Source organism: Salvelinus alpinus, chromosome 10 (genome assembly GCF_045679555.1).
Source record: "Salvelinus alpinus chromosome 10, SLU_Salpinus.1, whole genome shotgun sequence".
NCBI classification, from domain to species: Eukaryota; Metazoa; Chordata; class Actinopteri; order Salmoniformes; family Salmonidae; genus Salvelinus; species Salvelinus alpinus.
In genome coordinates, this window is record NC_092095.1 from 55,586,184 (window position 1) to 55,613,445 (window position 27,262).

General features: G+C 43.9%; 1 protein-coding gene, 1 long non-coding RNA gene and 1 pseudogene across 4 annotated transcripts in view; 2 read left to right on the forward strand and 1 right to left on the reverse strand.

Moving 5' to 3' along the window:
* Positions 1 to 4,575: 4,575 nt before the first annotated feature.
* Positions 4,576 to 7,861, forward strand: LOC139532947 (ATP-binding cassette sub-family C member 4-like; annotated as a pseudogene).
* Positions 7,862 to 8,026: 165 nt separating this feature from the next.
* Positions 8,027 to 8,992, forward strand: LOC139531373 (uncharacterized). Its single transcript, XR_011666351.1, has 2 exons — positions 8,027 to 8,164; positions 8,363 to 8,992. It is a non-coding gene; the product is annotated as an uncharacterized lncRNA (long non-coding RNA).
* Positions 8,993 to 11,298: 2,306 nt separating this feature from the next.
* LOC139532279 (ATP-binding cassette sub-family C member 4-like) overlaps positions 11,299 to 27,262 on the reverse strand; it is a 53,560-nt gene continuing 37,596 nt past the window's right edge. For 2 of the 3 annotated variants that reach the window (XM_071329694.1, XM_071329696.1), the window contains exons 12-28: positions 27,103 to 27,197; positions 26,923 to 27,009; positions 26,296 to 26,392; positions 25,859 to 26,077; positions 25,591 to 25,728; positions 25,354 to 25,391; positions 25,146 to 25,252; positions 24,845 to 24,991; positions 23,924 to 24,003; positions 23,646 to 23,796; positions 23,278 to 23,508; positions 17,973 to 18,073; positions 14,155 to 14,502; positions 13,926 to 14,015; positions 13,632 to 13,804; positions 13,295 to 13,400; positions 11,299 to 12,570 (exon numbers count right to left, since the gene is read on the reverse strand). In XM_071329694.1, coding sequence (XP_071185795.1) covers positions 12,298 to 12,570; positions 13,295 to 13,400; positions 13,632 to 13,804; positions 13,926 to 14,015; positions 14,155 to 14,502; positions 17,973 to 18,073; positions 23,278 to 23,508; positions 23,646 to 23,796; positions 23,924 to 24,003; positions 24,845 to 24,991; positions 25,146 to 25,252; positions 25,354 to 25,391; positions 25,591 to 25,728; positions 25,859 to 26,077; positions 26,296 to 26,392; positions 26,923 to 27,009; positions 27,103 to 27,197 — 2,481 coding nt within the window. In that variant the 3' untranslated portion in view covers positions 11,299 to 12,297. The remainder of the gene's footprint in view (positions 12,571 to 13,294; positions 13,401 to 13,631; positions 13,805 to 13,925; positions 14,016 to 14,154; positions 14,503 to 17,972; positions 18,074 to 23,277; positions 23,509 to 23,645; positions 23,797 to 23,923; positions 24,004 to 24,844; positions 24,992 to 25,145; positions 25,253 to 25,353; positions 25,392 to 25,590; positions 25,729 to 25,858; positions 26,078 to 26,295; positions 26,393 to 26,922; positions 27,010 to 27,102; positions 27,198 to 27,262) is intronic. The other variant, XM_071329695.1, reaches the window with a different exon arrangement.

The window sequence follows — 27,262 nt, forward strand, 5'->3', positions numbered from 1 at the left end:
TTCCTTGTTTATGAAAGAAAAACAATTGTTTTGTCCATTAAAATAACATAAAATTGATCAGAAATACAGTGTAGACATTGTTAATGTTGTAATTGACTATTGTAGCTGGAAATGGCTGATTGTTTATGGAATATCTACATAGGTGTACAGAGGCCCATTATCAGCAACCATCACTCCTGTGTTCCAATGGCCCGTTGAATAAGCTAATCCAAGTTGATCATTTTAAAAGGCTAGTTGATCATTATGAAACCCTTTTGCAAGTATGTCAGCACAGCTAAAAACTGTTGTTCTGATTAAAGAAGCAATAAAACTGGCCTTATTTAGGCTAGTTGAGTATCTGGAGCATCAGCATTTGTGGGTTAATGAGCTATAGTCAATGAACAGCATTCTTACATAGGTATTCCTCTTGTCCAGATGGGGCAGGGCAGTGTGATTTGGTGGCGAATGCATCGTCTGTGGATCTATTGGGACAGTAAGCAAAATGAAGTGGGTCTAGGGTTGCAGGTGATATGATCCTTGACTAGCCTAAAATGACATACCCAAATCTAACTGCCTGTAGCTCAGGACCTGAAGCAAGGATATGCATTTTCTTGATACCACTTGAAAGGAAACACTTTGAAGTTTGTGGAAATGTGAAATTAATATAGGAGAATATAACACATTAGATCTGGTAAAAGTTAATACAAATATATATTTTTGAAATGCAAGAGAAATGCTATAATGTATTATTCCAGCCCAAGCGCAATTTAGATTTTGGCCACTAGATGGCAGCAGTGTATGTGCAAAGTTTCAGACTGATCCAATGAACCATTGTGTTTCTGTACGAAATGTTGTATCAAGACTGCCCAAATGTGCCTAATAGGTTTATTAATAACTTTTCAAGTTCATAACTGTGCACTCTCCTCAAACAATAGCATGGTATTCTTTCACTGTAATAGCTACTGTAAATTGGACAGTGCAGTTAGTTTAACAAAAATTGAAGCTTTCTGCCCATATCAGATATGTCTATGTCCTGGGAAATGTTCTTGTTACTTACAACCTCATGCTAATCGCATTAGCCTACGTTAGCTCAACCGTCCTGTGGGGGATCCACCGATGTTGTAGAGGTTAATAAATGTCTTACTCACGCCATTCACAGAGAAGGAGAGTCCACAGTCCTTGATAGCGGGCAGTGTTGGTGGCACTGTATTATCCTCAAAGCAACGGAAGAAGGTGTTCAGCCTGTCCGGAAGCGAGACATCGGTGTCCACGACATGGCTGGTTTACCATACTCTGCAAGCATTTTAGCCAGGTAGCCTAGGAAAACTAAAACTAAAAGCTTGTAGGCCTACTGTATGACATAATCATAGACTGTTTCGGCCAAATGAAAGAGAGGAGGATGGCATTGCCGTTTCTCTACAAGTAGGATGAGTCAACATGTTTTTTTGTACTCGCACGCACGCACGCACGCACGCACGCACGCACGCACGCACGCACGCACGCACACACAAACCAGTACTATGGACAGCAACATCATATTTAGCTTGCATTGATTGGACAAAATAGTTTTTGGTATCTTTTAGTTGTCACTGTATTAGACTAAGCATAGGTGATTTGATGATGCTGAAATGTTGAAGTTGAAATGGTGCTGGAATAGGGGAGGCAGCTCCTGTTTTCTTTTCAACTAGCGGTAACTCTCTGTGGTTCTAAATCAATAGTTGTTTAGTAGTCCAAAAACTTCAGCAACATTAACTTGCTTGACCATGCTGTGTAGGTCATGTAAATGTTTGTTACATGCAATATGCCTTATGGACTTCACCGTACAGATGTTGCTCTCCGGTTTTGTGATGAAACAAGGGTGTGGTTGAATTTATTTTGCCACTGTGTCTTATTGTCTCAGCCTTATGCCTATGCAGTGCCTTCGGAAAGTATTCAGACCTCTTGACTTTATCCACATTTTGTTAAATAACAGACTTATTCTAAAATGTATTAAATCATTTGTTTCTCAGAAATCTACACATAATAACCCATAATGACAAATCGAAAACAGGTTTTTAGATTTTTTTAAAAATGTATAACAAATAAAAAACAGAAATACCTTATTTACATAAGTATTCAGACCCTTTGCTATGAGACTCGAAATTGAGCTCAGGTGCATCCTCTTTCCATTGATCATCCTTGAGATGTTTCTACAACTTGATTGTAGTCCACCTGTGGTCAATTCAATTGATTGGACATGATTTGGAAAGGCACCCACCTGTCTATATAAGGTCCCACAGATGCACTGTGCATGTCAGAGCAAAAACCAAGGCATGAGGTCGAAGGAATTGTCCGTAGAGCGCCGAGACAAGATTGTGTCAAGGCACAGATCTGGGGAGAAGGGCCTTGGCCAGGGAGGTGACAGAGAACCCAAATACCACACACACACTTTAAGACTACATAGGAGCACACATGCACTACCCTATGCGCTTAAGTTAATGCAGGACCCACACTGCAAGCAGGGGGAGGTATGTGTTACCATGTATTACACTGAGGTTTTAGTGTAAACAAAGTTGATGTAAACACACATGGGAACACCTGTATAAATGCACAGAGACAGACTTACAGTTGAAGTCGGAGGTTTACATACACTTATGTTGGAGTCATTAAAACTCGATTTTCAACCACTCCACAAACGTCTTGTTAACAAACTATAGTTTTGGCAAATTGGTTAGGACATCTACTTTGTGCAGGACACAAGTAATTTTTCCAACAAAATAGATGGCATCATGAGGGAGGAAAATTATGTGGATATATTGAAGCAACATCAAAAAAATCAGTCAGGAAGTTAAAGCTTGGTCGTAGGTGGGTCTTCCAATTGGACAATGACCCCAAGCATACTTCCAAAGTTGTGGCAAAATGGCTTAAGGACAACAAAGCCAAGGTATTGGAGTGGCCACCACAAAGCCCTGACCTTAATCCTATAGAAAATGTGTGGGCAGAACTGAAAAAGCGTGTGCGAGCAAGGAGGCCTACAAACCTGACTCAGTTACACTAGCTCTGTCAGGAAGAATGGGACAAAATTCACCCAACTTATTGTGGGAAGCTTGTAGAAGGCTACCCGAAACATTTGACCCGAGATAAACAATTTAAAGGCAATGCTACCAAATACTAATTGAGTGTATGTCAACTTCTGACCCACTGGCAAAGTGATGAAATAAATAAAAGCTGAAATAAATCATTCTCTCTACTATTATTCTGACATTTCATATTCTTAAAATAAAGTGGTGATCCTAACTGACCTAAGACAGGGAATTTTTACTAGGATTAAATGTCAGGAATTGTGAAAAACTGAGTTTAAATGTATTTGGCTAAGGTGTATGTAAACTTCCGACTTCAACTGTATACATTACATGCAAACTCCGGACGCTTTTTGAGGTGTGACTTTCGTGTGTCAGTTTCAGGGTCACATGGTGACATAGGGGACGTACAGCGAACTCCAGCGCTCTGGGGTCGACTTCACCTCCCTGCTGAAGAGGCAAGAGGAGGAGGACACAAGCCCCAGGGGCGGAGACTGAAAGCCGCTCGCTGCACCCTCTCGCAGAATTCAGTGGTCTCTCACACCTCCTCCAAACGCTCCGTTAAAGATGGAACTGAACAGCTTCCTGTGGGTCCCCCCCACTTCCTGTTCAGCTCTTAGATACAGTCGCTAGGACCATTTTCACTCTGTGTCCCTCCCTGATGATATTTTGTAGCAAAGCAGTGAGTGAAGAAAGTTACCTGTGTTTGCTCTTTTTGTCCACAAGAAGGCAGTGCGTACAAACTTTTAGTAGAAGTTTGCCAGACACAGCAAAGTCCGTCACACGCAATATCTCAGACAGCACTGACCCGATTTTGACGACACTTGGGTGAATGATGTCTTGCCATAGAGATCCGGCCTTTACACCATTACATTGATTTGGCCCAAGGCAGTAGCTATAATAATGAACTGAAATTCTTTAGTCACACGTAATATATACTTTTTTTGCCACAGCAAAGTCATAATTCCATTAAAAAGAAGTTAATTTGTATCTTGTTGACATGCTCAGATTCCCCAACACAGGGGTTGTGTAAATTCTCAACTTCCCTCGTGCTTGAACCTCTACAGAGTTTCTCCTACACAGAGTGCACAGAATGACTCACTTAACATCACATTGCACAGATATCATGCATCATTTTATTTGCAGTGGCTTTAATGAATAACCCCCAATAAATCCTATGATGTTTGTGTGTAATGCAGGCAGAGCCTGTCCAGACAGTAGTCGAGGAGAGCCGCTCGGAGGGGACCATCGGCGTCAGCCTCTATGTCAAGTACCTGAAGGCAGGCGCCAACATCCTGGTGTTGATAGGAGTTGTATTACTCCAGTTCCTAGCTCAGGTAATGACATCATAACCCCAGTACAACTACATGGTCAAAAACAGCACTAGTAGTGCTGAAGAAACTCAATCTGATGACGACTTCATTAAATGATAAAGGTCTACTAACATACTTATGTTTTTGTGTGCAGGCAGCATATATTCTGCAGGACTGGTGGTTGGCCTATTGGTAAGACATCATTTCACTGTCCATTTCCAGTCATGCAACTGTCATGTTACCCTTTTTAATATGCTGTGTTGGGACTGGCTCTCTGCTTTAGCTCTGTCTCCTCTGTGATTGACAGGGCAGGAGAAGCTCAACGTTAATGGCACTGTGACCGTCCAAAATGGTGTCAACGTCACTGAAGGGTTGAACATGGATTTCTACCTCGGCATTTACGCAGGTGAGACACAGTGGAAACCCTACTCTGGAAATTGTTTTGCTACTCCTAGAATAGTGTCATGCAGGCTCTTTCTTTTTCCATAACCTTTGTGTGTCTGTGTTACAAAATGTGTGCTTCAAAATGTAACATCCTAAAATGGGAAATCTGTGTTTTCAGGTTTGACTGGAGCAACTCTCATCTTTGGCTTTGCCAGGAGTCTGATTATGTTCAATGTGCTGGTGAAAGCTGCTCAGTCTCTGCACAACCGCATGTTCAACTCTATCCTCCGGACGCCTGTACGCTTCTTTGACATTAACCCAATTGGTGAGCCATAAGCCATGCACAAACTGGAACATATAAGGAAAGCAATTTTCTGTTGCCACAGTTTTGTGTTGAGGGATACTGCATTTGTGTTTACTTGAAGTCAGACATAATATATCTGTAAACAAAGAAAGAAAAGTCTTTAAATTCCTGGTCTTCACTCCTCTTGTGTCCCAGGAAGAGTCATCAACCGCTTCTCTAAGGACATCGGCTAACTGGATGCGTACTTACCTTGGACCTTTGTGGACTTCATTCAGGTGAGCCACGACACATTTTGGCCCTGCATCTTCACAAGATGCTTTACAAACCTACCAGAGAACTTAGTCTGTAAATATGTTGATTGAGATGTGTAACCCAGTTCTCAGAACTATTAGTGGTGACTCTGAAAGTGCCTCCTGGTCTATTTGGCCTTTCATCTTGTTCATGCTGGTATTCATGCCAGGATGGAATGTTCGTCCATAACAGCTCTTTCAAGAATCCAGCCTGAGGGTTCTCTGAAGCTTCTTAATGCCGCTCTCTATAGTGCTTTTAGTTTCACGTTTTAACGTACTGCACAAGTACAGCGGAATGAATGCCTTTCTTGCTAGCTCTAAACCCAACAACGAAGTAATCAATATCAATGTAGTACTAAAAACAAGAGAACAAAAACACATGAGAAATAAGAACACTAGAAATTAAGTATGCATACTATATACAGGGTCAGTTGGTTCCAGTACCATATTTACAATGTGCAGGGATACTGGAGTGAAAGAGGTGATATGTATAGGGGTAAGGTGACTAAGCATCAGGATGTATGATAAACAGGGTAGCAGCAGCTAATATGACGATTGTATGTATTTGTGTGTGTGCAAATTAAGTGAGTGTGTAGTCCTGTGAGTGAGCATAGAGACAAAATTAAATACAAGGATAACTCAAATAGTCCGTGTAGCCATTTTGTTAGCCATTTAGAAGTATTATGGCTTGGGGATAGAAGCTGTTCAGGAGCCTGTTGCTGTCAGACTTGATGCACCGGTACTGCTTACTGTGCAGAAGCAAGATAGAACAGTCTATGGCTTGGGTGGCTGGAGTCTTTAATGATTTTCTGGGCCTTCCTTCATGGATGGCAGGGAGCTCGCCCCCAATGATGTACTGGGCTGCTTAGAGACGCCATGCTAGTACAAAAGCCAGGGCTGTTGGACTGACGTGGTTAATTCACTGTCCTCACATTACGTCAGTGGAGAGGGTGGTGGAGTACACAGAGCTGGAGAGTGAAGCACCCTGGGAAACCTAGAAGCGTCCTCCACCTGAGTGGCCAAGCCAAGGCCTCCTCACCTTTGACCGGGTCAGCTTCTCCTACAGCTCAGACGGACCTGTGGTCCTAAAGGACATGAAGGCCATGTTCAGGCCCAAAGAGAAGGTTGGCATCGTGGGCAGGACGGGTGCAGGGAAAAGTTCCCTGGTATCGGCGTTCTTCCGCCTGGCAGAGCCAGAGGGCAGGATCTACATCGATGGAGTTCTGACCTCTGAGATCAGCCTTCATGACCTGCGCCAGAAGATGTCCATCATACCTCAGGTAGCTACTGTTGGTGGGTCTTCTGTGGCTGCTCTGTCCCGTAGTCCTTCTGAATGTAGCAAAGGAAAGGCTTCTTGTTCAGATATGGGTCTGTTGGAGCTTAATACATGTTTCTGTTTGTGGTCCCTCTGTTCTGCAGGACCCAGTGCTTTTCACCGGTACCATGAGGAAGAACCTGGAACCTTTCAACCAGCACCCAGACGAGGACCTGTGGAACGCTCTCCAAGAGGTACTGCGCCTCAGACTCCTATTGATACAGTAACGAGATATACTCACACACACATTTACATACAGGTTAATGTGTGTTTTTGGTGGCATCGGGGTCTTATTCCAGTAACTGTTTCCTCTCCAGGTCCAGCTGAAGTCTGCGGTGGAGGAGCTGCCCAATAAGATGGAGACGGTTCTGGCCGAGTCGGGCTCCAACTTCAGTGTGGGTCAGAGGCAGCTGGTCTGTCTGGCCCGAGCTGTCCTGAGGAAGAACCGCATCCTCATCATCGACGAGGCCACGGCCAACGTGGACCCCAGGTAAAGAGCTTCCTCTCTCTCACACACACACACACACTCTCTCTCACACACACACACGTAAAGGACAGACCTCCCGTCTGTCCTTTAGAGCTGAGCAGCAGAGGCAGCTGATATGCTTTAATGCTGCATTCATAACCAAGCGGGAAGGTGGTATTTATCACTTATGACTGGGAAAAATCCACTTGAAGGCCCCGCCAACTGGTAATTACTAGTGGGGAAACTCGTCTATCATCCCTGAGCTCTGACTTTTCTCACATGCTGACCTCTGACTAAGGAAATTCTCAATAACAGCATTTTTGGAAGTTAAATGAAACAGTAAAAACATAATTTTTTTTTAAATAAAAAGCTATTTAGTAATATGGTTTTCGAACACAAATTTGTTAACAGGCATGATAGCTGTAATTTTAGTTTGATGCAGCTTGTTGTCAATAAGCCACTTGTCTTTTCTCAATAAGAAAGCATGTGAATGCATCCAGCTGGTAATTACCAACTTCCCACTTGGTTATGAATGCAACATAAGACTGGGAGGCATCTAGTAGTAGACAAAAGTGTGAGTGTTTCTTCCTCCCAGCTTTGTGTGTCCTCACCTGTCTGTTCGTCTTGGCTCTGTAGAACAGACGAGCTGATCCAGAAGACAATACGAGACAAATTCAGGGAATGCACCGTGCTCACCATCGCCAACATAGACAGCAATCGCATTCTGGTGAGAGCTCTCCAGTCACAATGATCACCCAACACGTCCAACTGGGTATCGGTCTACTCTTCAGTATTACAATTTTGTTTTTTCCTTAAATACACTTGTTTTCATTTAATGTCCAAGGGCTTGTTAGGTCCTTTTTGGATCCCCAAAGATGGACCATAGATTACTTACTATATAACTTGACTCTGTTCCCAGGTTCTAGTCGCGGGTCAGATCCACGCATACGATGAGCCCTACACCCTACTTCAGAACCACGATGGTATCTTCTTCAAGATGGTCCAGCAGACAGGCAGGCAGGAGGCCGTTGCCCTCCTGCAGTCAGCTAAACAGGTACGTAGCACACTGACTCAACAGAGCATGTCTACTTCACTCTCCCACTCTTTTCTATGCCAGTGAAATAGCTTAGAAATGTTCAAAGGGAAATGCTACCACACAGATGTGTGGGAGTTGTGTTCTTGTGCGTCCACCACATACCTCTGGCGTTTCGGGTTGGCATACACTAACACCGGTTGTCTCATCTTGATTCAGGCATACAATAGCCGGAGTCGTCCCGGTACGACCAACGGAGGGGGTCGAAGCAGACGGCAACTTGCATCTTTGAGACGGCCCTGTAACAACCTGGAGGAGGCTTTGACTATCGTTTAAAGCCTGGAGTACTGCTCCTCGGAGTCGGCTGGCACTGCAGTCCCATGGCATTCTCCAGTCTACAGAGATCAACAATCTTCCTTATCACCCAGCAAAAACTCAATGTTGGAAACTCCATTTGGACAGGAATCTGCAAAGAGGTGGAACTGTTTGGTCCAGCGTGCCACAGGATGAGTTGAGTTAAATCCACTTACGCAGTTGTAGGGATTTTTTCCCCAAGCTAAAAAAGTTGGGAAAGTACGTGGTGGGATAACATTAAACGTTAACTGTCCCTTATTTAGTTTTTATTTATCATTTAAACGAACATTCAATAACCAATCAATCAATTTAAAGAAATAACCATCGAGACCCATGTTAAAATTGATTGTATAATTGTGACTTGACTGATAAGTATTTTTTGCCAGACGACTTGTGTATACAATTTACAAGGGCCAAAATTTGAGAACTCTTTCCTTAGATTCATTTGTGTGGCCTATTATCTGATTGAAAGTATAAACTACGTCATGTAGTTGAGCTGGTGCGGTTTCCATTTTTTTGCAGCAGTTTTAGATTATGATTCATCTGTTTTTGTATAATTCATATCTTAAATGTAGTAATGTGTATTCAAAGTAAAAATGAAAGTTATTTAGCCATACCAAATCAATCTCATGTCAAATGTAACTTTTTTACAACTTATTTGCACCAGCAGCTCCAAATGCATTATTTACTGTATCTGCTGTAGTCACTGCATCAATGTACCAAATAGAGTTTGCGAATGTCTTCTGAAACTCAATACTCAGGTAGTTTGAATATGAATCCCACAAAATATTTAGTCAAAAGGGCAATTTCTCAGGCAAAAATGTTGCAAATACTGTGTGGGAGTGTCCTGAGTGGGAGGGGAAAACTGACAATTGGCTTATTGGCAGAGAGGTTTGGAACGCTCTTTCTTATTGGTCTAACTCATTTACTGCATGGTGATGTCACCATGGAAGGCCAAAACTCTATCCCAAAATAGGCTGAAATTTCAGGCAGTCTTTTCAAACAGCTCTTACACTACAGGGGCATCATCATTTTCATAATTTCATAGTATTTCTCCAACAGTGTGGAAAGGTATATGAAACACAGGAAAATCATGTTTGACTGCACTGGGTTAAGAAATGGTTAGTCATGTAGATTAGAAATGTGATTAGTGAGGAATGTTGGGTAAGGTTGAAAAACAAGTCGTGTGCCGGATTCGAACTGGCAACCTACCCTAGGAAAATCACGTTTGGCTGCACTGGGACTTGAAATGGCGTATACGGGCGCTTTTCTAGCTTGTAATTGACTGTATGTGCCTTTTTATATTCAGCATTGATCCTCATCGTCAGGTCTTGTCAGATGAGTTTACATGAATGAATATCACTTCTATTTCTGAGAGTGATTTAAAGGCTAGATTCAATCTGTAGTGCAGCAGATCCCCATTATAGCATGATTGAAATATAAAGGTCATTTCTGATTAAGCTGACGTGGCGTTTACCTGGAATAGGGCAAACGCGGGAACATTGCCTTTCAAATTCAATCGCGCTCTAGCATGGAACTTCGGCCATACGGATTGAATAAAGCCCCTAATCGAACATGGTTATACAATTGTAAAATCATCTAATTTCCACGTTGGCATGGTGATATGTTTATGTGAGGAAAGTCACAGGACTAGGCAGGTAGCCTAGTGGTTAGAGCGTTGGGACTAGTAACCGAAAGGTTGCACAATCGAATCCCTGAGCTGACAACGTAAAAATCTGTCGTTCTGCCCCTGAACAAGGCAGTTAACCCACTGTTCCTAGGCCGTCATTGAAAATAAGAATTTGTTCGTAACTGACTTTCCTAGTTAAAATAAAGGTTAAAAAAAATATCTGTCGAGGGCAGAAACAAAGGTGATTGGTTAAGTTCAGGAATAGGGGTTGGGATAAGGTTAGAAAGAAAAACCACAGAGATTCGAACCTCTGGCATCAACAAGATTAGAACCTGTAACCTTCTGGTCCCTATCCCTGCCCCATCAGGGTGAGACCACCACACTGGTTGTTTCACATATTTAAAGCTGTTCAGTCCGTTAGTCATGTAGATGAGGGATGTTGGGGAAGGTATAAAAACAAAGGCACATGCCGGATTCAAACTGGCCTGTCACAACCCGTGTTTAACACCCCCCATCCCCCTCCAACCCTAAAAGGCTGTTCTTTATTTGACTCTCACCTCTTGCAAGCTCTGCCCACTGACCATTGAGCTTTCATCCAACCATTCACATTTGTCCTCAGAACAAGATTGGATAAGGAAAACTCTACTGCTGTGTTTAGACAGGCAGCCCAATTTGGATATTTTTTTCAGGTCTGAAAAAAATCTGATGCAATTGTTCAAAAGACGAATTAGTGGAGAAAAATATCAGAATTAGGCTGCCTGTCTAAACACAGCCTACTTGGCCTTTTATATAACGCATCCTCCTACTCACATTGCGCAAGGTTCTCCTTAGATAATCATGATTAGGAATTTCACAAACTATTCAATGCAAAATGTCACGGATGATGCATTAAAATACTTGATATACTTGTCAAACCTGTGTATATTTGGTTTATCTAAAGGTGGATAGTGTAACACTGTTTAACTGTGTGTTTGAAGAGGGTAAAGGGAAATAATTGTGGGATGAGGCTTACAAAACCAGCTTGTGAAAAGGAAAAGATGGTGTGAAATTGAGGCGTTATCACTTTGGTCCATTTTCTTTAGTCAATACTGATTAGTATTAACAAACTCCAAAAGAAAAGCAACTACATGTTTGCTTTGAAGACGTGACATGAGACAAGACTTTTAAATAAGTTTGTTTGAAATGTAACCTTCATTTTAATACAAACTTCACTGTGGAAAGAACATCCATATCTGAAACTTGAAAAAGAGGTACTATGTTGCTATAGGTACAATAACAATACCTTTGGGGAAACAATTTAATTTTACATCCACTACAAAACATTTTTAAAAAGCAAAACCAATGGAATCAAAATTATACATTTAAAAAAAAAAATGTAAGGTCAAGGTCTCTCTAAACTGCCCCATTAGGGAATAAGTCAAAGTTCAAGATAAGTTTAAAGTTCAATGCATTTTCACATTGACGGGTAGGTATTCCTGCTTTTAAATGATCTAGATTGTCCATCACACAGCTTTCACTCATGCAAACAACATGGGACATACATGAGACATACATGGGTTACTCACTTTGGTCAAGTTAATCCTCATGAGAATCCCTGAATCCCTTATAGCATAATGACAGCATGTCTTTTCATGTGCGTACAATGGTGAAGTGTAATTTTCTATTGCACGTATATGAATACACACGCCAATTAGTTCCATTGCCCAGTAAAGTGATTGCATAAACAGTGCAGCATGATGTCAGGATACTGTGCAGTAGAATAAATCAATAGGAGTAGCAGCAGTTCAAATAGTAAAAGATTGAGGCACAAAGTATGAAAATGCAATGCTACTTCCATTGTTGTAACACTCTTATGAAAGTAGTATTAAAGATGCAACACACATCAGCAAAGTGTCAATAAGGAAATACATTTTGCTTCCTTCTTTAAATTAAAAAAACTGATAAAGCACTGCATATTAAAGTCAGTTCCAGAAATCTTTCCTGATTTTGCATGAAAACAAGTAATCAACAACTTACCATTAAAATTACTCTGCCTGCGTTTACACAGCTAGAGTGATGTGAAAAGATCTGATTGGTTAAAAGACCAATTAATGGGAAAAAATATATAAATTGGGCAGATATCACATATCTCTTTCTGCTCGTCAAGTCCCTGCACCGTCACACAACCGTCTCAAAGAAGGCCATTTTTGGACCATGGCTGTTGTCGTTGTTCATATACGCCTGAATGAAAATATTGTGAATTGGAAAATAAATCAAGTTCAGTTGAGAGAATGTGTGTGCTGGGTTGGGATGCAGTGTTAGTGCTCACCTGTTTGGCTGATTCCAGCAGGGCAGCTGCCTCAGCCTTGCCCGTCTGCTGGACTGTCCTGTAGAGGGCACTTTCCTGGTTCTGAAGCAGGACGTACGGCTCGTCAAACTCCTGGATCATACCAGCTCCTAGCACCTGAAGGCAGGGTCAAAGGTCAGTAAGTCAGCCTGGCTAAACTGGTCTGGAGTGAAAATCTATGGGGTTCCCAAACTGTTTCACTTAAGTCTCCACTTCCAGCACTGGGGAACATCCCGTGCCCTCCCCCGTCTTTCTATGGGCTGAAGCACTGTTCATGACAAACTGTTCACACGCCTCTTATTTAGCGTATTTCCAGCAATTCTATACATTTTGCCATGGGATGCAGATTTTTTTTTAGCCATTTTAAAACTCAAACATTACAAAACTGCACCTTTGGCATTCTTCTATTACAACTTTCAGGATTAAGTTTAAATTCAGACCTCTACCTAACAATTTTTGGGGATGGGGGGGACCCCCCCTGCCGACCCCCAAAGTTTGGGAACCACTGATCTAGCGCTCCGTTTACAATAGAGAGTAACCAACTTCACTCTGCACTGAATTAATTACTCAGCACCTTCAGAGAAGTGTAAACAGGGTAAACTAAACAAACATAGGATAAGATCTCAGATCAACCTGAAATTAAAGAGAATAAAAGTACATTTCTCACAACCTGCTCAGTCTGGTTTATCTCATTTATATGACTGATGAGTGATGAGGTGTGTGTGTGTGTGTGTGTGTGTGTGTGTGTGTGTGTGTGTGTGTGTGTGTGTGTGTGTGTGTGTGTGTGTGTGTGTGTGTGTGTGTGACAGATATACATCTGTTTGATGGGAAGAGCTCTCACCAGAATGCGGTCGCTATCTATGATGGTGTTGAGGCGGTGGGCGATGGTGAGCACGGTGCATTCCCTGAATTTGTCTCGTATTGTCTTCTGGATCAGCTCGTCTGTTCTACAGAGCCAAGACACAGTTCAGGAAAGAGACTCAACCAAGATAAAGAAACTCCATCACGCTTTGCTTGACTACTAGATGCCTCCCAGTCGTAAAGCATTTCAGCTGCCTCTGCTGATCAGCTCTAAAGGACAGACAGTGTGTGTGTGTGTGTGTGTGTGTGTGTGTGTGTGTGTGTGTGTGTGTGTGTGTGTGTGTGTGTGTGTGTGTGTGTGTGAGGCAGCTCTGTACCTGGGGTCCACGTTGGCCGTGGCCTCGTCGATGATGAGGATGCGGTTCTTCCTCAGGATGGCTCGAGCCAGACAGACCAGCTGCCTCTGACCCACACTGAAGTTGGAGCCCGACTCGGCCAGAACCGTCTCCATCTTATTGGGCAGCTCCTCCACCGCAGACTTCAGCTGGACCTGGAGAGGAAACAGTTACTGGAATAAGACCCCGATGCCACCAAAAACACACATTAACCTGTATGTAAATGTGTGTGAGTATATCTCGTTACTGTATCAATAGAAGTCTGAGGAGCAGTACCTCTTGGAGAACGTTCCACAGGTCCTCGTCTGTGTGCTGGCTGAAAGGGTCCAGGTTCTTCCTCATGGTGCCGGTGAAAAGCACTGGGTCCTGCAGAACAGATTGGCCACAAACAGAAACATGTATTAAGCACTAACAGACCCATATCTGAACAAGAAGCCTTTCCTTTACTACATTCAGAAGGACTACGGGACAGAGCAGCCACAGAAGACCCACCAACAGTAGCTACCTGAGGTATGATGGACATCTTCTGGCGCAGGTCATGAAGGCCGATCTCAGAGGTCAGAACTCCATCGATGTAGATCCTGCCCTCTGGCTCTGCCAGGCGGAAGAGCGCCGATGCCAGGGAGCTTTTCCCCGCACCTGTCCTGCCCACGATGCCAACCTTCTCTTTGGGCCTGAACATGGCCTTAATGTCCTTTAGGACCACAGGTCCATCTGAGCTGTAGGAGAAGTTCACCCAGTCAAAGGTGATTAGGCCTTGGCTCGGCCACTCAGGGGGAGGACGCTTCTGGGTTTCCCAAGGTGCTTCACTCTCCAGCTCTGTGTACTCCACCACCCTCTCCACTGACGTCATCTGAGGACGGTAAATAAATAACCATGTCAATCAAACAAACAAACCTGGTTCTAATCTCGTCTGCCAGCCTACTCTTTGAGACTGGGAGTGTGGTTAACCTTGGTCTAATGCTAGTATGGCTTCTAAATTATAGAACTTTACAGAACTTCAATAATCCACACGCTACTTTCTTAAGTGAGCTGTTTCAGCTGAACATTCCTGAATGACAGAATGCAACTAAAACCCTTTGATTCCAATTAATCATATTTCTACAGGTCCGGCCGCCTCGCTTCGCGTTCTTTGGAAACCATGCAGTATTTAGTTTTTTTATGTATTATTTCTTACACTGTTACCCCAGGAAATCTTAACTCTTATTACATACAGCCGGAAGGAACTATTAGACGGGCACATCGCCCACCTCTCATGAGTATACTACTTGCCAATGTCCAGTCTATTGACAACAAGGTAGATGAAATCCGAGCAAGGGTTGCCTTCCAGAGAGACATCAGTGATTGTAACATTCTCTGTTTCATGGAAACATGGCTCACTCGGGATACGTTATCAGTCGGTACAACCACCTGGTTTCTTCACGCATTGCGCTGACAGAAACAAACATCTCTCTGGTAAGAAGAAGGGCGGGGTTGTATGCCTTATGATTAACGAGTCGTGGTGTGATCATAACAACATACAGGAACTCAAGTCCTTTCGTTCACCTGACTTAGAATTCCTTACAATCAAATGCCGACCGCATTATCTATCAAGAGAATTCTCTTCGATTATAATCACATTCGTGTATATCCCCCCCAAGCAGACACCTCGACAGCCCTGAAAGAATTTCATTGGACTCTATGTAAACTGGAAAACACATATCCTGAGGCTGCATTTATTGTAGCTGGGGATTTTAACAAGGCTAATCTGAAAACAAGGCTCCCTAATTGTTATCAGCCTATCGAATGCGCGACCTGGGTCGGCAGAATTCTGGATCATTGTTACTCTAACTTCCGCGACTCATACAAAGCCCTCACTCGCCCTCCTTTCGGCAAATCTGACCACGACTCCATTTTGTTGCTCCCAGCCTATAGACAGAAACTAAAACAGGAAACGCCCGTGCCCAGGTCTGTTCAACGCTGGTCCAACCAATCTGATTCCATGCTTCAAGATTGCTTCGATCACGTGGACTGGGATATGTTCCGGATAGCATTGAACAACAACATTGATGTATACGCTGATTCGGTGAGCAAGTTTATTAGCAAGTGCATCGATGATGTTGTACCCACGGCGAATATTAAAACCTTCCCCAACCAGAAACCGTGGATTGATGGCAGCATTCGCGCAAAACTGAAAGAGTGAACCACTGCTTTTGATCACGGCAAGGCGACCGGAAACATGACCGAATACAAACAGTGTAGCTATTCCCTCCACAAGGCAATCAAACAAGCTAAGCGTCAGTATAGAGACAAAGTAGAGTCACAATTCAACGGCTCAGACACGAGAGGTATGTGGCAGGGTCTACAGTCAATCACGGACTACAAAAAGAAAACCAGCTCTGTCGCGAACCCCGATCTCTTGCTCCCAGACAAACGAAACAACTTCTTCGCTCGCTTTGAGGACAATACAGTGCCACCGACACGGCCCACTACCAAAACCTGCGGTCTCTCCTTCACCGCAGCCATCGTGAGTAAAACATTTAAACGTGTTAACCCTCGCAAGGCTGCCGGCCCAGACGGCATCCCTAGCCGTGTCCTCAGAGCATGCGCAGACCAGCTGGCTGGTGTGTTTACGGACATATTCAATCAATCCCTATCCCAGTCTGCTGTTCAAGAGAGCCACCATTGTTCCTGTTCCCAAGAAAGCTAAGGTAACTGAGCTAAACGACTATCGCCCCGTAGCACTCACTTCCGTCATCATGAAGTGCTCTGAGAGACTAGTCAAGGACCATATCACCTCCACCCTACCCGACACCCTAGACCCACTCCAATTTGCTTACCGCCCCAATAGGTCCACAGACGACGCAATCGCAATCACACTGCCCTAACCCATTTGGACAAGAGGAATACCTATGTAAGAATGCTGTTCATCGACTACAGCTCAGCATTTAACACCATAGTACCCTCCAAACTCGTCATTAAGCTCGAGACCCTGGGTCTCGACCCCGCCCTGTGCAACTGGGTCCTGGACTTCCTGACGGGCCGCCCCCAGGTGGTGAGGGTAGGAAACAACATCTCCACCCCGCTGATCCTCAACACTGGGGCCCCACAGGGTTGGGTTCTCAGCCCTCTACTGTACTCCCTGTTCACCCACGACTGCGTGACCATGCACGCCTCCAACTCAATCAAGTTTGCAGACGACACTACAGTGGTAGGCTTGATTACCAACAACGACGAGACGGCCAACAGGGAGGAGGTGAGGGCGCTCGGAGTGTGGTGTCAGGAAAATAACCTCTCACTCAACGTCAACAAAACAAAGGAGATTTTCTTGGACTTCAGGAAACAGCAGACGGAGCACCCCCCTATCCACATCGACGGGACAGTAGTGGAGAAGGTGGAAAGTTTTAAGTTCCTCAGCATACACATCACAGACAAACTGAAATGGTCCACAGTGTTTCTTCAACCTCAGGAGGCTGAATAAATTTGGCTTGTCACCAAAAACACTCAAACTTTTACAGATGCACAATCGTGAGCATCCTGTCGGGCTGTATCACAGCCTGGTATGGCAACTGCACCGCCCTCAACTGCAAAGCTCTCCAGAGGGTGGTGCAGTTTGCACAACGCATCACCGGGGGCAAACTACCTGCCCTCCAGGACACCTACACCACCCGATGTCACAGGAAGGCCAAAAAGATCATCAAGGGAAACAACCACCCGAGCCACTGCCTGTTCACCCGGTTATCATCCAGAAGGCGAGGTCAGTACAGGTGCATCAAAGCTGGGACCGAGAGACTGAAAAACAGCTTCTATCTCAAAGCCATCAGACTGTTAAACAGCCATCACTAAAATTGTGTGGCTGCTGCCAACATACTGACTCAAATCTCTAGCCACTTTAATAATAAAAAATTGGATGTAATAAATGTATCACTAGTCACTTTAAACAATGCCACTTTATATTATGTTTACATACCCTACATTACTCATCTCATATGTATATACTGTACTCTATACCATCTACTGCATCTTGCCTATGCCGTTCGGCCATCGCTCATCCACATACTTATATGTACATATTCTTATTCATTCCTTTGTTGTTGTGAAATTGTTAGATTACTTGTTAGATATTACTGCATGGTCGGAACCAGAAGCACAAGCATTTCGCTACACTCGCATTGACATCTGCTGTGTATGTGACCAATAAAATGTGATTTGATCTATGGGTTTGATTATTTTCCCTGTGGATATTTATTCCCAGGTAAAATCCTTCACATATTGTAAAATGTCCTGGGCCTGGGGAGCTGGGGGATGGACAATACCAGAGTTAGGACTTTGATGTGATCTTACCATGTTCTCCATCTCCGCACTCTGACGAATGGTCCATTGGAAGTTCCCAAGAAGGGTGACAGCGTAGGACAACACCAAACCCACAGCTCCCGCCTCCAGCCCTGATTAGAACAGATAAGAACATTTAATCTATTAATTGGCTACACAGCATGTCAACAACCAGAAGCCATGGATTACAGGTAACATCCGCACTGAGCTAAAGGCTAGAGCTGTCGCTTTCAAGGAGCCGGACACTAATCCGTACGCTTATAAGAAATCCCATAACAACCTCTACCGAGCCGTCAATACAGCACTAAGATCGAATCCTCTGGCACTGGTCGGATGTGGCAGGGCTTGCAAATGATCACTGACTACAAAGGGAAACCCAGCTGCGAGCTACCCAGTGACGCAAGCCTACCAGACGATCTAAATGCCTTTATGCTCGCTTCAAGGCAAGCAACACTGAATCATGCATGAGAGCACCACCTGTTCCGGATGACTGTGTGATCACGCTCTACGTAGCAGATGTGAGTAAGAACTTTTAACAGGTTAAAACTACTTAGCACTCTTATGGCTTGGGGGTGGAAGCTGTTCAGGGGCCTGTTGGTTCCAGACTTGTTACATCGGTAGCGCTTGCCATGCGATAGCAGAGAGAACAGTCTAAGACATGGGTGACAATTTTTAGGCCCTTCCTCTGACACTGCCTGGCATAGAGGTCCTGGGTGACAGGGAGCCCTGCACTGGGCCTTACGCACTACCCTCTGTAGCGCCTTGCAGTCGGATGCCAAGCAGCTGCCATACCAAGCGGTGATGCAGTCAGTGAAATGCTCTCAATGGTACAGTTGTATAACTTTTTGAGCATCAGAGGACCCATGCTAAATCTTTTTAGCCTCCTGAGGGAGACCAGGCGTTGTCGTGCCCACTTCACGCCTGTGGTGGTGTGTGTGGACCATGATAGATCCTTAATGATGTGGAACTTGAAGCTCTCCGCTCCACTACAGCCCTGTCGAAGGGGGTGCGCTCAGCCCGCCCTTTCCTGTAGGGTATGATCATGTATTTTGTCTTGCTGACGTTGAGGGAGAGGTTGTTGGTCTGGCACCACACTGCCAGGTTTCTAACCTCACAATAAGCTGTCTCATCGTCGTCGGTGATCAGGCTTACCACCATCTTGTTGTCAACTTAATGATGGTGTTGGAGTCGTGCGCGGCCACACAGTCATGGGTGAACGGAGTACAGGAGGGGACTAAGCACGCACCCCTGAGGGTCCCCTGTGTTGAGGGTTAGTGTGTTGGATGTGTTGTTGCCTATCCTCACCACCTGGGGGGCGGCCCATCAGGAAGTCCAGGATCCATTTACAGAGGGAGATGTTCAGTCCCAAAGTCCTTAGCTTATTGATGAGCTTGGAGGGGATGATGGTGTTGAGCACTGAGCTGTAGTCAATGAACAGCATTCTCACATAGGTGTTCCTCTTGTCCAGGTGGGAGAGGGCAGTCCGGAGTGCAATAGAGATTGCATCATCTGTGGATCTGTTGGAGCGGTATGCAAATGAGTTGGGTCCAGGGATGATGGTGTTGATGTGAGCCATGACCAGCCTTTTAAAGCATTTAAGGCTACAGATGCGAGTGCTACAGGCCTATTAGTCCGGGTAGCTATTTAACTATCCGCATTGACCCTTTTTGCAATAACTCTTTTGACTCATTACATACAATGCTGCTACTGTTTATTATCTATACTTTGCACACTCATATGCCGAATGCACTGTATACTTTATTCCTAGTTACAGTGCCTTTGGAAAGTATTCAGATCCCTTCACTTTTCCCCCCAAAAAATTACGTGTCAGCCTTATTCTTAAATGGATTTAAAAAATTGTCAATCTACACACAATACCCCATAATGACAAAGCAAAAACAGTTTTTTAGAAATATTTGCTAATAAAAAAACTTAAATATAACATTTACATACGTATTCAGACCCTTTACTCAGTACTTTGTTGAAGCATCATTGGCAGTGAATACAGCCTCGAGTCTTCTTGGGTATGACGCTAGAAGCTTGGCACACCTGTATTTGGGGAGTTTCTCCCATTCTCTGCAGATCCTCTCAAGCCTTGTCAGGTTGGATGGGAAGCGTTGCTGCACAGCTATTTTCAGGTCTCTCCAGAGATGTTCGATAGGGTTCAAGTCCAAGGCTTTGGCTGGGCCACTCTAGGACTTTCAGAGACTTGTGAACCTTCGCCCCAGTCTGAGGTCCTGAGCGCTCTGGAGCACGTGTTCATCAAGGATCTCTGTACTTTGCTCCGTTTATCTTTCCCTCGATCCTGACTAGTCTTCCAGTCCCTGCCGCTGAAAAACATCTCCACAGCATGATGCTGCTACCACCATGTTTCACCGTAGGAGTGGTATTGGCCAGGTGATGAGCGGTGCCTAATTTCCACCAGCCGTGACACTTGGCATTCAGGCTAAACAGTTCAATCTTGGTTTTATCATACCAGAGAATCTTGTTTCTCATGGTCTGAGAGTCAAACTCCAAGCGGGCTGTCATGTGCTTGTTAATGAGGAGTGGCTTCCGTCTGGCTATTCTACTGTAAAGGCCTGACTGGTGGAGTGCTGGTTGTCCATCTGGAAGGTTCTCCCATCTCCACAGAGGAACTCTACAGCTCTGTCAGAGTGACCATAGGGTTCTTGGTCACCTCCCTGGCCAAGGCCCTTCTCCCTCGATTGCTCAGTTTGGCCAGGCAGCCAGCTCTAGGAAGAGTCTTGGTGGTTCCAAACTTCTTCCATTTAAGAATGATGGAGGCCACTGTGTTCTTGAGGACCTTCAATGCTGCAGAATGTTTTTGGTACCCTTCCCCAGATCTGTGCTTCGACACAATCCTGTCGTCTTGGAGCTCTACAGACGATTCCATCAGTGGCTTGGTTTTTGCTCTGACATGCACTGTCAACTGTGGGACCTTATATAGACAGGTGTGTGCCTTTCCAAATCATGTCCAATCAATTGAATTTACCACATGTGGACTCCAACCTAGTTGAAGAAACATCTCAAGGATGATCAATGGAAACAGGATGCACCGGAGCTCAATTTCAAGTTTCATAGCAAAGGGTCTGAATACTTATGTAAGGTATGTTTTAAATTTTTAATACATTTGCAAAAATGTATAGAAACCTTTTTTCGCTTTATCATTATGGGATATTGTATGTAGATTGAGGGTAAACAATGATTTAATCCATTTTAGAATAAGGCTGTAACGTAACAAAAAGAGAAGATGTCTGAATATTTTCCGGACGCACTGTATATGTACATATCTACCTCATACCCCTGCACATCGACCAAGTTATTGTTATTTATTATTACTTTTCTATTATTTCTCTATTTTCTTTATCTCTGCATTGTTGGGAAGCAACTGTAAGTAAGCATTTCACTATTAGTCTACATCTGTTTTCAATGAAGCATGTGACAAATAAAATGTGATTTTGATTCGATTATTTTATTTTATTTCATGAAACATTCTTATTAATTAATGTTTCTTGACATACACTACCGGTCAAAAGTTTTAAGACACCTACTCATTCAAGGGTTTTTTCTTTAGAATAATAGTGAAGACATCAAAACTATGAAATAACACATGGAATCATGTAGTAACCAAAATAGTGTTAAACAAATCAAAATATATTTTATATTTGAGATTCTTCAAAGTAGCCACCCTTTGCCTTGACAGCTTTGCACACTCTTGGCATTCTCTCAACCAGCGTCACTTGGTATGCTTTCCAACAGTCTTGAAGGAGTTCCCACATATTCTGAGCACTTGTTGGCTGCTTTTCCGTCACTCAGACTTATCCAAACCATCTCAATTTGGTTGAGGTCGGGGATTGTGGAGGCCGGATCATATGATGCAGCACTCCATCACTCTCCTTCTTGGTCTATTAGCCCTTACACAGCCTGGAGGTGTGATGGGCCATTGTCCGGTTGAAAAACAAATGACTGTCCTACTAAGCGCAAACCAGATGGGATGGCGTATCGCTGCAGAATGCTGTGGTAGCCATGCTGGTTAAGTGTGCCTTGAATTCTAAAGAAATCACAGACAGTGTCACCAGCAAACCACCCCCACACCACCTCCGCTATGCTTTACGGTGGGAAATACACATGCAGAGATCATCAGTTAACCCACACCGTATCTCACAAAGACACGGCGGTTGGAACCAAAAAAGTCAAATTTGGACTCTAGACCAAACGACAGATTTCCACCGGTCTAATGTCCATTGCTCGTGTTTCTTGGCCCAAGCAAGTCTCTTCTTATTATTGGTGTCCTTTAGTATTGGTTTCTTTGCAGCAATTCGACCATGACGGCCTGGTTCACGTAGTCTCCTCTGAACAGTTGATGTTGAGATGTGTCTGTTACTTGAACTGTGAAGCATTTATTTGGGCTGCAATTTATGAGGCTGGTAACTCTAATGAACTTATCCTCTGCAGCAGAGGTAACTCTGGGTCTTCCTTTCCTGTGGCGGTCCTCATGAGAACCAGTTTCATCATAGCGCTTGATGTTTTTTGCGACTGCACTTGACATTTTCCATATTGACTGACTTTCATGTGGATGATGAACTGTCATTTCGCTTTGCTTTTTTGAGCTGTTCTTGCCGTAATACGGACTTGGTCTTTTACCAAATAGGGTTACCTTCTGTATACACCCCCTACCTTGTCACAACACAACTGATTGGCTCAAACGCATTAAGGCAAGAAATACCACAAATTAACTTTTAAGAATGAACACCTGTTAATTGAAATGCATTCCTGGTGACTACCTCATGAAGCCGATGGAAAGAATGTGCAAAGCTGTCAAGGCAAAGGGTGGCTATTTGAAGAATCTCAAATATAAAATATATTTTGATTTGTTTAACACTATTTTGGTTACTACATGATTCCATATGTGTTATTTCATAGTTTTGATGTCTTCACTATTATTCTACAATGTAGAAAATATAAAAAATAAAGAAAAACCCTTGAAGGAGTAGCTGTTCTAAAACTTTTGACCGGTAGTGTAGCTTGGATAACTGTTTGGCCCCAAGTGTAATACAAGTTGTTGCTCGGGAACAGGCAATGAGCCAAAGACTTTGAGCAGAAAGATTATCCAACCTCGAATTCAATTTGTATATGTCAGATGAAAGCAACATTGATTTCTACCATTGTGTAACAGCTTCTGTAATGAAGTCAGGGGTCCCTTAAGGTGGACTTAATAGAAGGTATATATACACATCTTAAGGCACTGGTCAAAAGTGCACCACATACGGAATAGGGTGTCATTTGGGACACAGCCATAATAAATTCAACCTCTTACCATCTCTGAGGAAGAGGCAGCCGAAGGCGGTGACAGTGACAAAGGCCGCGCAGATTCCATCCAGTCGGAGAGCGAACCAGCGAGAGGTGACCAGGAACAGGAACCAGGACTCTGTGTGCAGATCCTGATGAGCGTCAAAGGTGTTCTGGAATCTCTCCTCGGCTCTGAAGGCTCGGATCGTCCACAGACCTTGGAGGGACGAGGACAGGTGGGAGAAGACGGGACTCCGAGCTGCAGAACACAGGAAATTCATCAACACACACACGCCTGCAGACACAAAAGGAAATCATACACATTAATAGAGCAAATGTACAATTATCATTTGTCCCTTGCCTCCCCTCACTGTCCCAGTCAGTCCTGTCACTCACTGGTGGACTCCAGGCGTTTGACGTCCCGTGACGTCTGCAGAAAGTAGCGTCTCAGGAACAGGAATATGATGAGTAGAGGAACCACAGGAATGAGGATCCAGGGCATGACTGAGGCTGCCACCACCACTACGCCGATATTCTGCAGGATCGACTGTGGCAAGATTGGATACGCCCAGGAGACATGAAGAGAAGAAAAGATTTAGATACTGGATTGGGAAATCTATATCCGCCTGCCAAAATACATAGATGTTCCCCTCTAGGGCTATAAACTCACTTACCTGACTGAAGTCAACAAAGGTATTAGGTAACATGGAATCCAGCTGACTGATGTCCTTAGAGAACCTGTTGAGAATTCTTCCTGTGACAGAACAGGAGGAAGTAATCCACTGGGCAAATACTGGTAAAAATCAACATTGTTTCCCACGTCATTTCAACAAAAAAATTGAATGTGATGACTTTTACTCAACGTGGAAAACTGATTGGATTTGAAAAAAGTTATCACCTGCTAAGAATGCAATTTTTGGATGACTATTCCCTATTGAAATTTGGCATTTAGGTACCCTCTGTAAGGCCTGAGGTCACCATAAATCAGGTCTTAGTTACTGGTATCTGGGCACCTGAGACATAAAATTGACCATGGGTGTCCTAAGCCATTAAGACGTTTAAATTGTATAGTCTATTCAACCCCAAGGTCTCAGCCTTGATTTAATGCTTTGGCACCTGACACGGAAGGATGAAACAGTGACCGGGTAGGCAAGAGTATTTAGTTCCGCCCTCTCCTCTGGAGGGGGAGAGCTTTGCTGCAAACTTCTTAGAGGAACATTTCTGTCTTTCCATGTGCATATGTCTGTCTATTAAACCTTTAAATATAGAAGTTGTTCACCTTGTATTTTGCATCAAGTATTTCTCTACAACTTGACCAGTTTTCAATTCCTAACAAACGTAAGGGAATTTTTTTTCTTTTTTCCCCCACACAACTTTTAACCTAAATACAAATATATATATTTTTTTTACTTTGAATTCACGTTAGTTGACAACAACCAAATGTAAATCAAAACTAGATGTTGAAATGACGTCTGTTCCCCTCTCACCCCCTCTCACCCAACCAGTTTCAAAGCATTTTGAGGTCAGGACTCAATTCCAAGTCTACAAGAAAAAGACAACACAAATAAATTATATTTCACAGGGGGGTTTCTCACCAATTGGGTTGATGTCAAAGAAGCGTACAGGCGTCCGGAGGATAGAGTTGAACATGCGGTTGTGCAGAGACTGAGCAGCTTTCACCAGCACATTGAACATAATCAGACTCCTGGCAAAGCCAAAGATGACTGAGGCCAGAGTCAAACCTGAACACAGAGGTGACTTGTCAGTCAGTACACGATTTTCCAAAGCTTCCTCCGAGGGAAGGGGACAACCTCATACTTACTTGGAAAATATTCCCATTTTTTGAAGGGAAACGTAAATATAGAGTATATGTAGGAATGCTCTTCCTCTGTATACCTGCATAAATACCCATGTAGAAACTGAGGTCCAATTCTTGAGTGATGTTGAGGCCATTTTGGACAATCACAGTGCTGTTAATATTGAGTTTCTCCTGCTCTCCTGCCCTGCCAATCAAACAGCATTGTTACTTGAATGTTCATAATGCTATGGTCCAACTGAACTGTGAAACAAATAATGTACTACTGTAACAATAGAGGCTTCTCACCAATAGGCTAGCCACCAATCCTGAAGAACATACGCTACCTGTGGGTGACAAATTACATTATAGTTGGTTCGATCATTGCAATGTCATTGGTTCCAATGCACTGATCTGTTCAGAGTAAAATTTTGCACACATCTATCAGAAGTCAAAATGCTTGTATTTACTGTAGATGCTATGAGGTAGAATGGTGACATATGACATATGGCTATTCACTGCCTGACATTTTGGATCCGTTAATACCTCCGCGATGAGACTGAGGAGGACTGTGCCCAGCATAACCAGGATGCTGGCTCCTGCGTTTAAGTACTTGAAGTATAGGCTGGCGCCGATGTTGCCCTCTGATCGGCTCTCCTCTGCTACTGTCTGGACAGGCTCCTCCTGGGAGGAGACATGGACAGATAATACCCTGTTAACTAAGGGACGAACAACCAGGCACACTTCAGAATGAAAATCTTCCTTGTGACTGTATCTAAGGGCTTGAAAGGAAGTGAGTGGGGTTTGGACCCACCGGAAGCTGTTCAGCTCCATCTTTAACAGAGTGCATGGAGGAGGTGTGGGAGACCAATGAATTCCGGGAGGAAATTGAGTTCTGGGAAAAGGCGTGTTTGACCACTGAGTGATTGTTGTTGGCTTGTGGCTCCTCCTCCTCGTCCCTCTTCAGCAGGGAGGTGAAGTCAACCCCAGAGTGCTGCAGCTCGGAGTATGTCCCCCTCGCTACCACGTGACCCTGAGACACACACACACACACATCACACCCTGCTCAACTTCTGGAGTCTGTATACATATGTAAAAGTATATGCCTTTGGGTGAACTATTCAGTTCATAAAGATTGACAGCAGACATCTGTTATGTGCTCAACAAAGTTAAAGGTAAGCAGAAATGCACCTGTGGTCATATGTAGGTTACAGAGCATGTGTAGAATGTTAAACCCTGCCAGGAACACACCTCCTTGAGGACGAGGATCTGGTCAGCTGCTTGGAGGTACTGCAACTGGTGGGTGACCAGGATGCGGGGCTTATTCTTCAGAATACCACAGATACACCTGGACACACAGACACATGGAGACAGACAGTTTAAGTGCAGTTTCAACCTGCTGGTGAAGGCCTAAGGCCTGTTCTAACGTCAGAGAATCCACATGACCCTGAACATCCTTTTACTTGTAAATGCTATACAAAAACCCATTCCTGCCCTAAAGAAGCAGCCAGTAAGTAGACCTAATCTGAGTCTGGGAAGAATGTAGTTCAGTTGTACTAGAGGGTAGTGGGTTTAGTTGAGCCAAAGGGTTAGTTGAGACACCCTTTTTTTTCTAGGAAACCATACGCAAAATGAATCATGTGACCAAATATATACAGTAGGAAGAGGTCATCATTTCATCGTTGCACCACACCTCCCCAAACCATCTTGCTGCTCAATGTGTAAATGTATGTTTCTGTAACTGTTGTGTTTTATGTTGTAAATTGGCCTGAAACCTTGTGAGCTGCTATTTTGTCTCTCTTTAAAAATAATTATTTATCTCAAATGGGACCAGTCTGGTAAAATAAAACTGTTTAGCTGAAACTGTGGTTCACTCACTGTTCAAACAGGTGTCTCCCGACCTCAGCATCCACAGCACTTAGAGGGTCGTCCAGCAGGTAGATATCAGCATCCTGGTACACAGCCCTGAGACACAACAAGGCTTTCAGATAGAGACTGGAGGATATTCTTCTATTCTATTCATTTCTACTCTGGTATGAAGTGGAGCTGTGGTCTTACCGGGCCAGGTTCACTCTAGCTTTCTGTCCCCCACTGAGGGTGGCTCCTCTGTCCCCTATCACTGTCAGGTCCCCGTCTGGCAGCAGCTCCATGTCCTGAACACAGAAGGGACAACAGCGACAACAGGGGTTAACAGTCATTGAACACAAAGCCATTACAA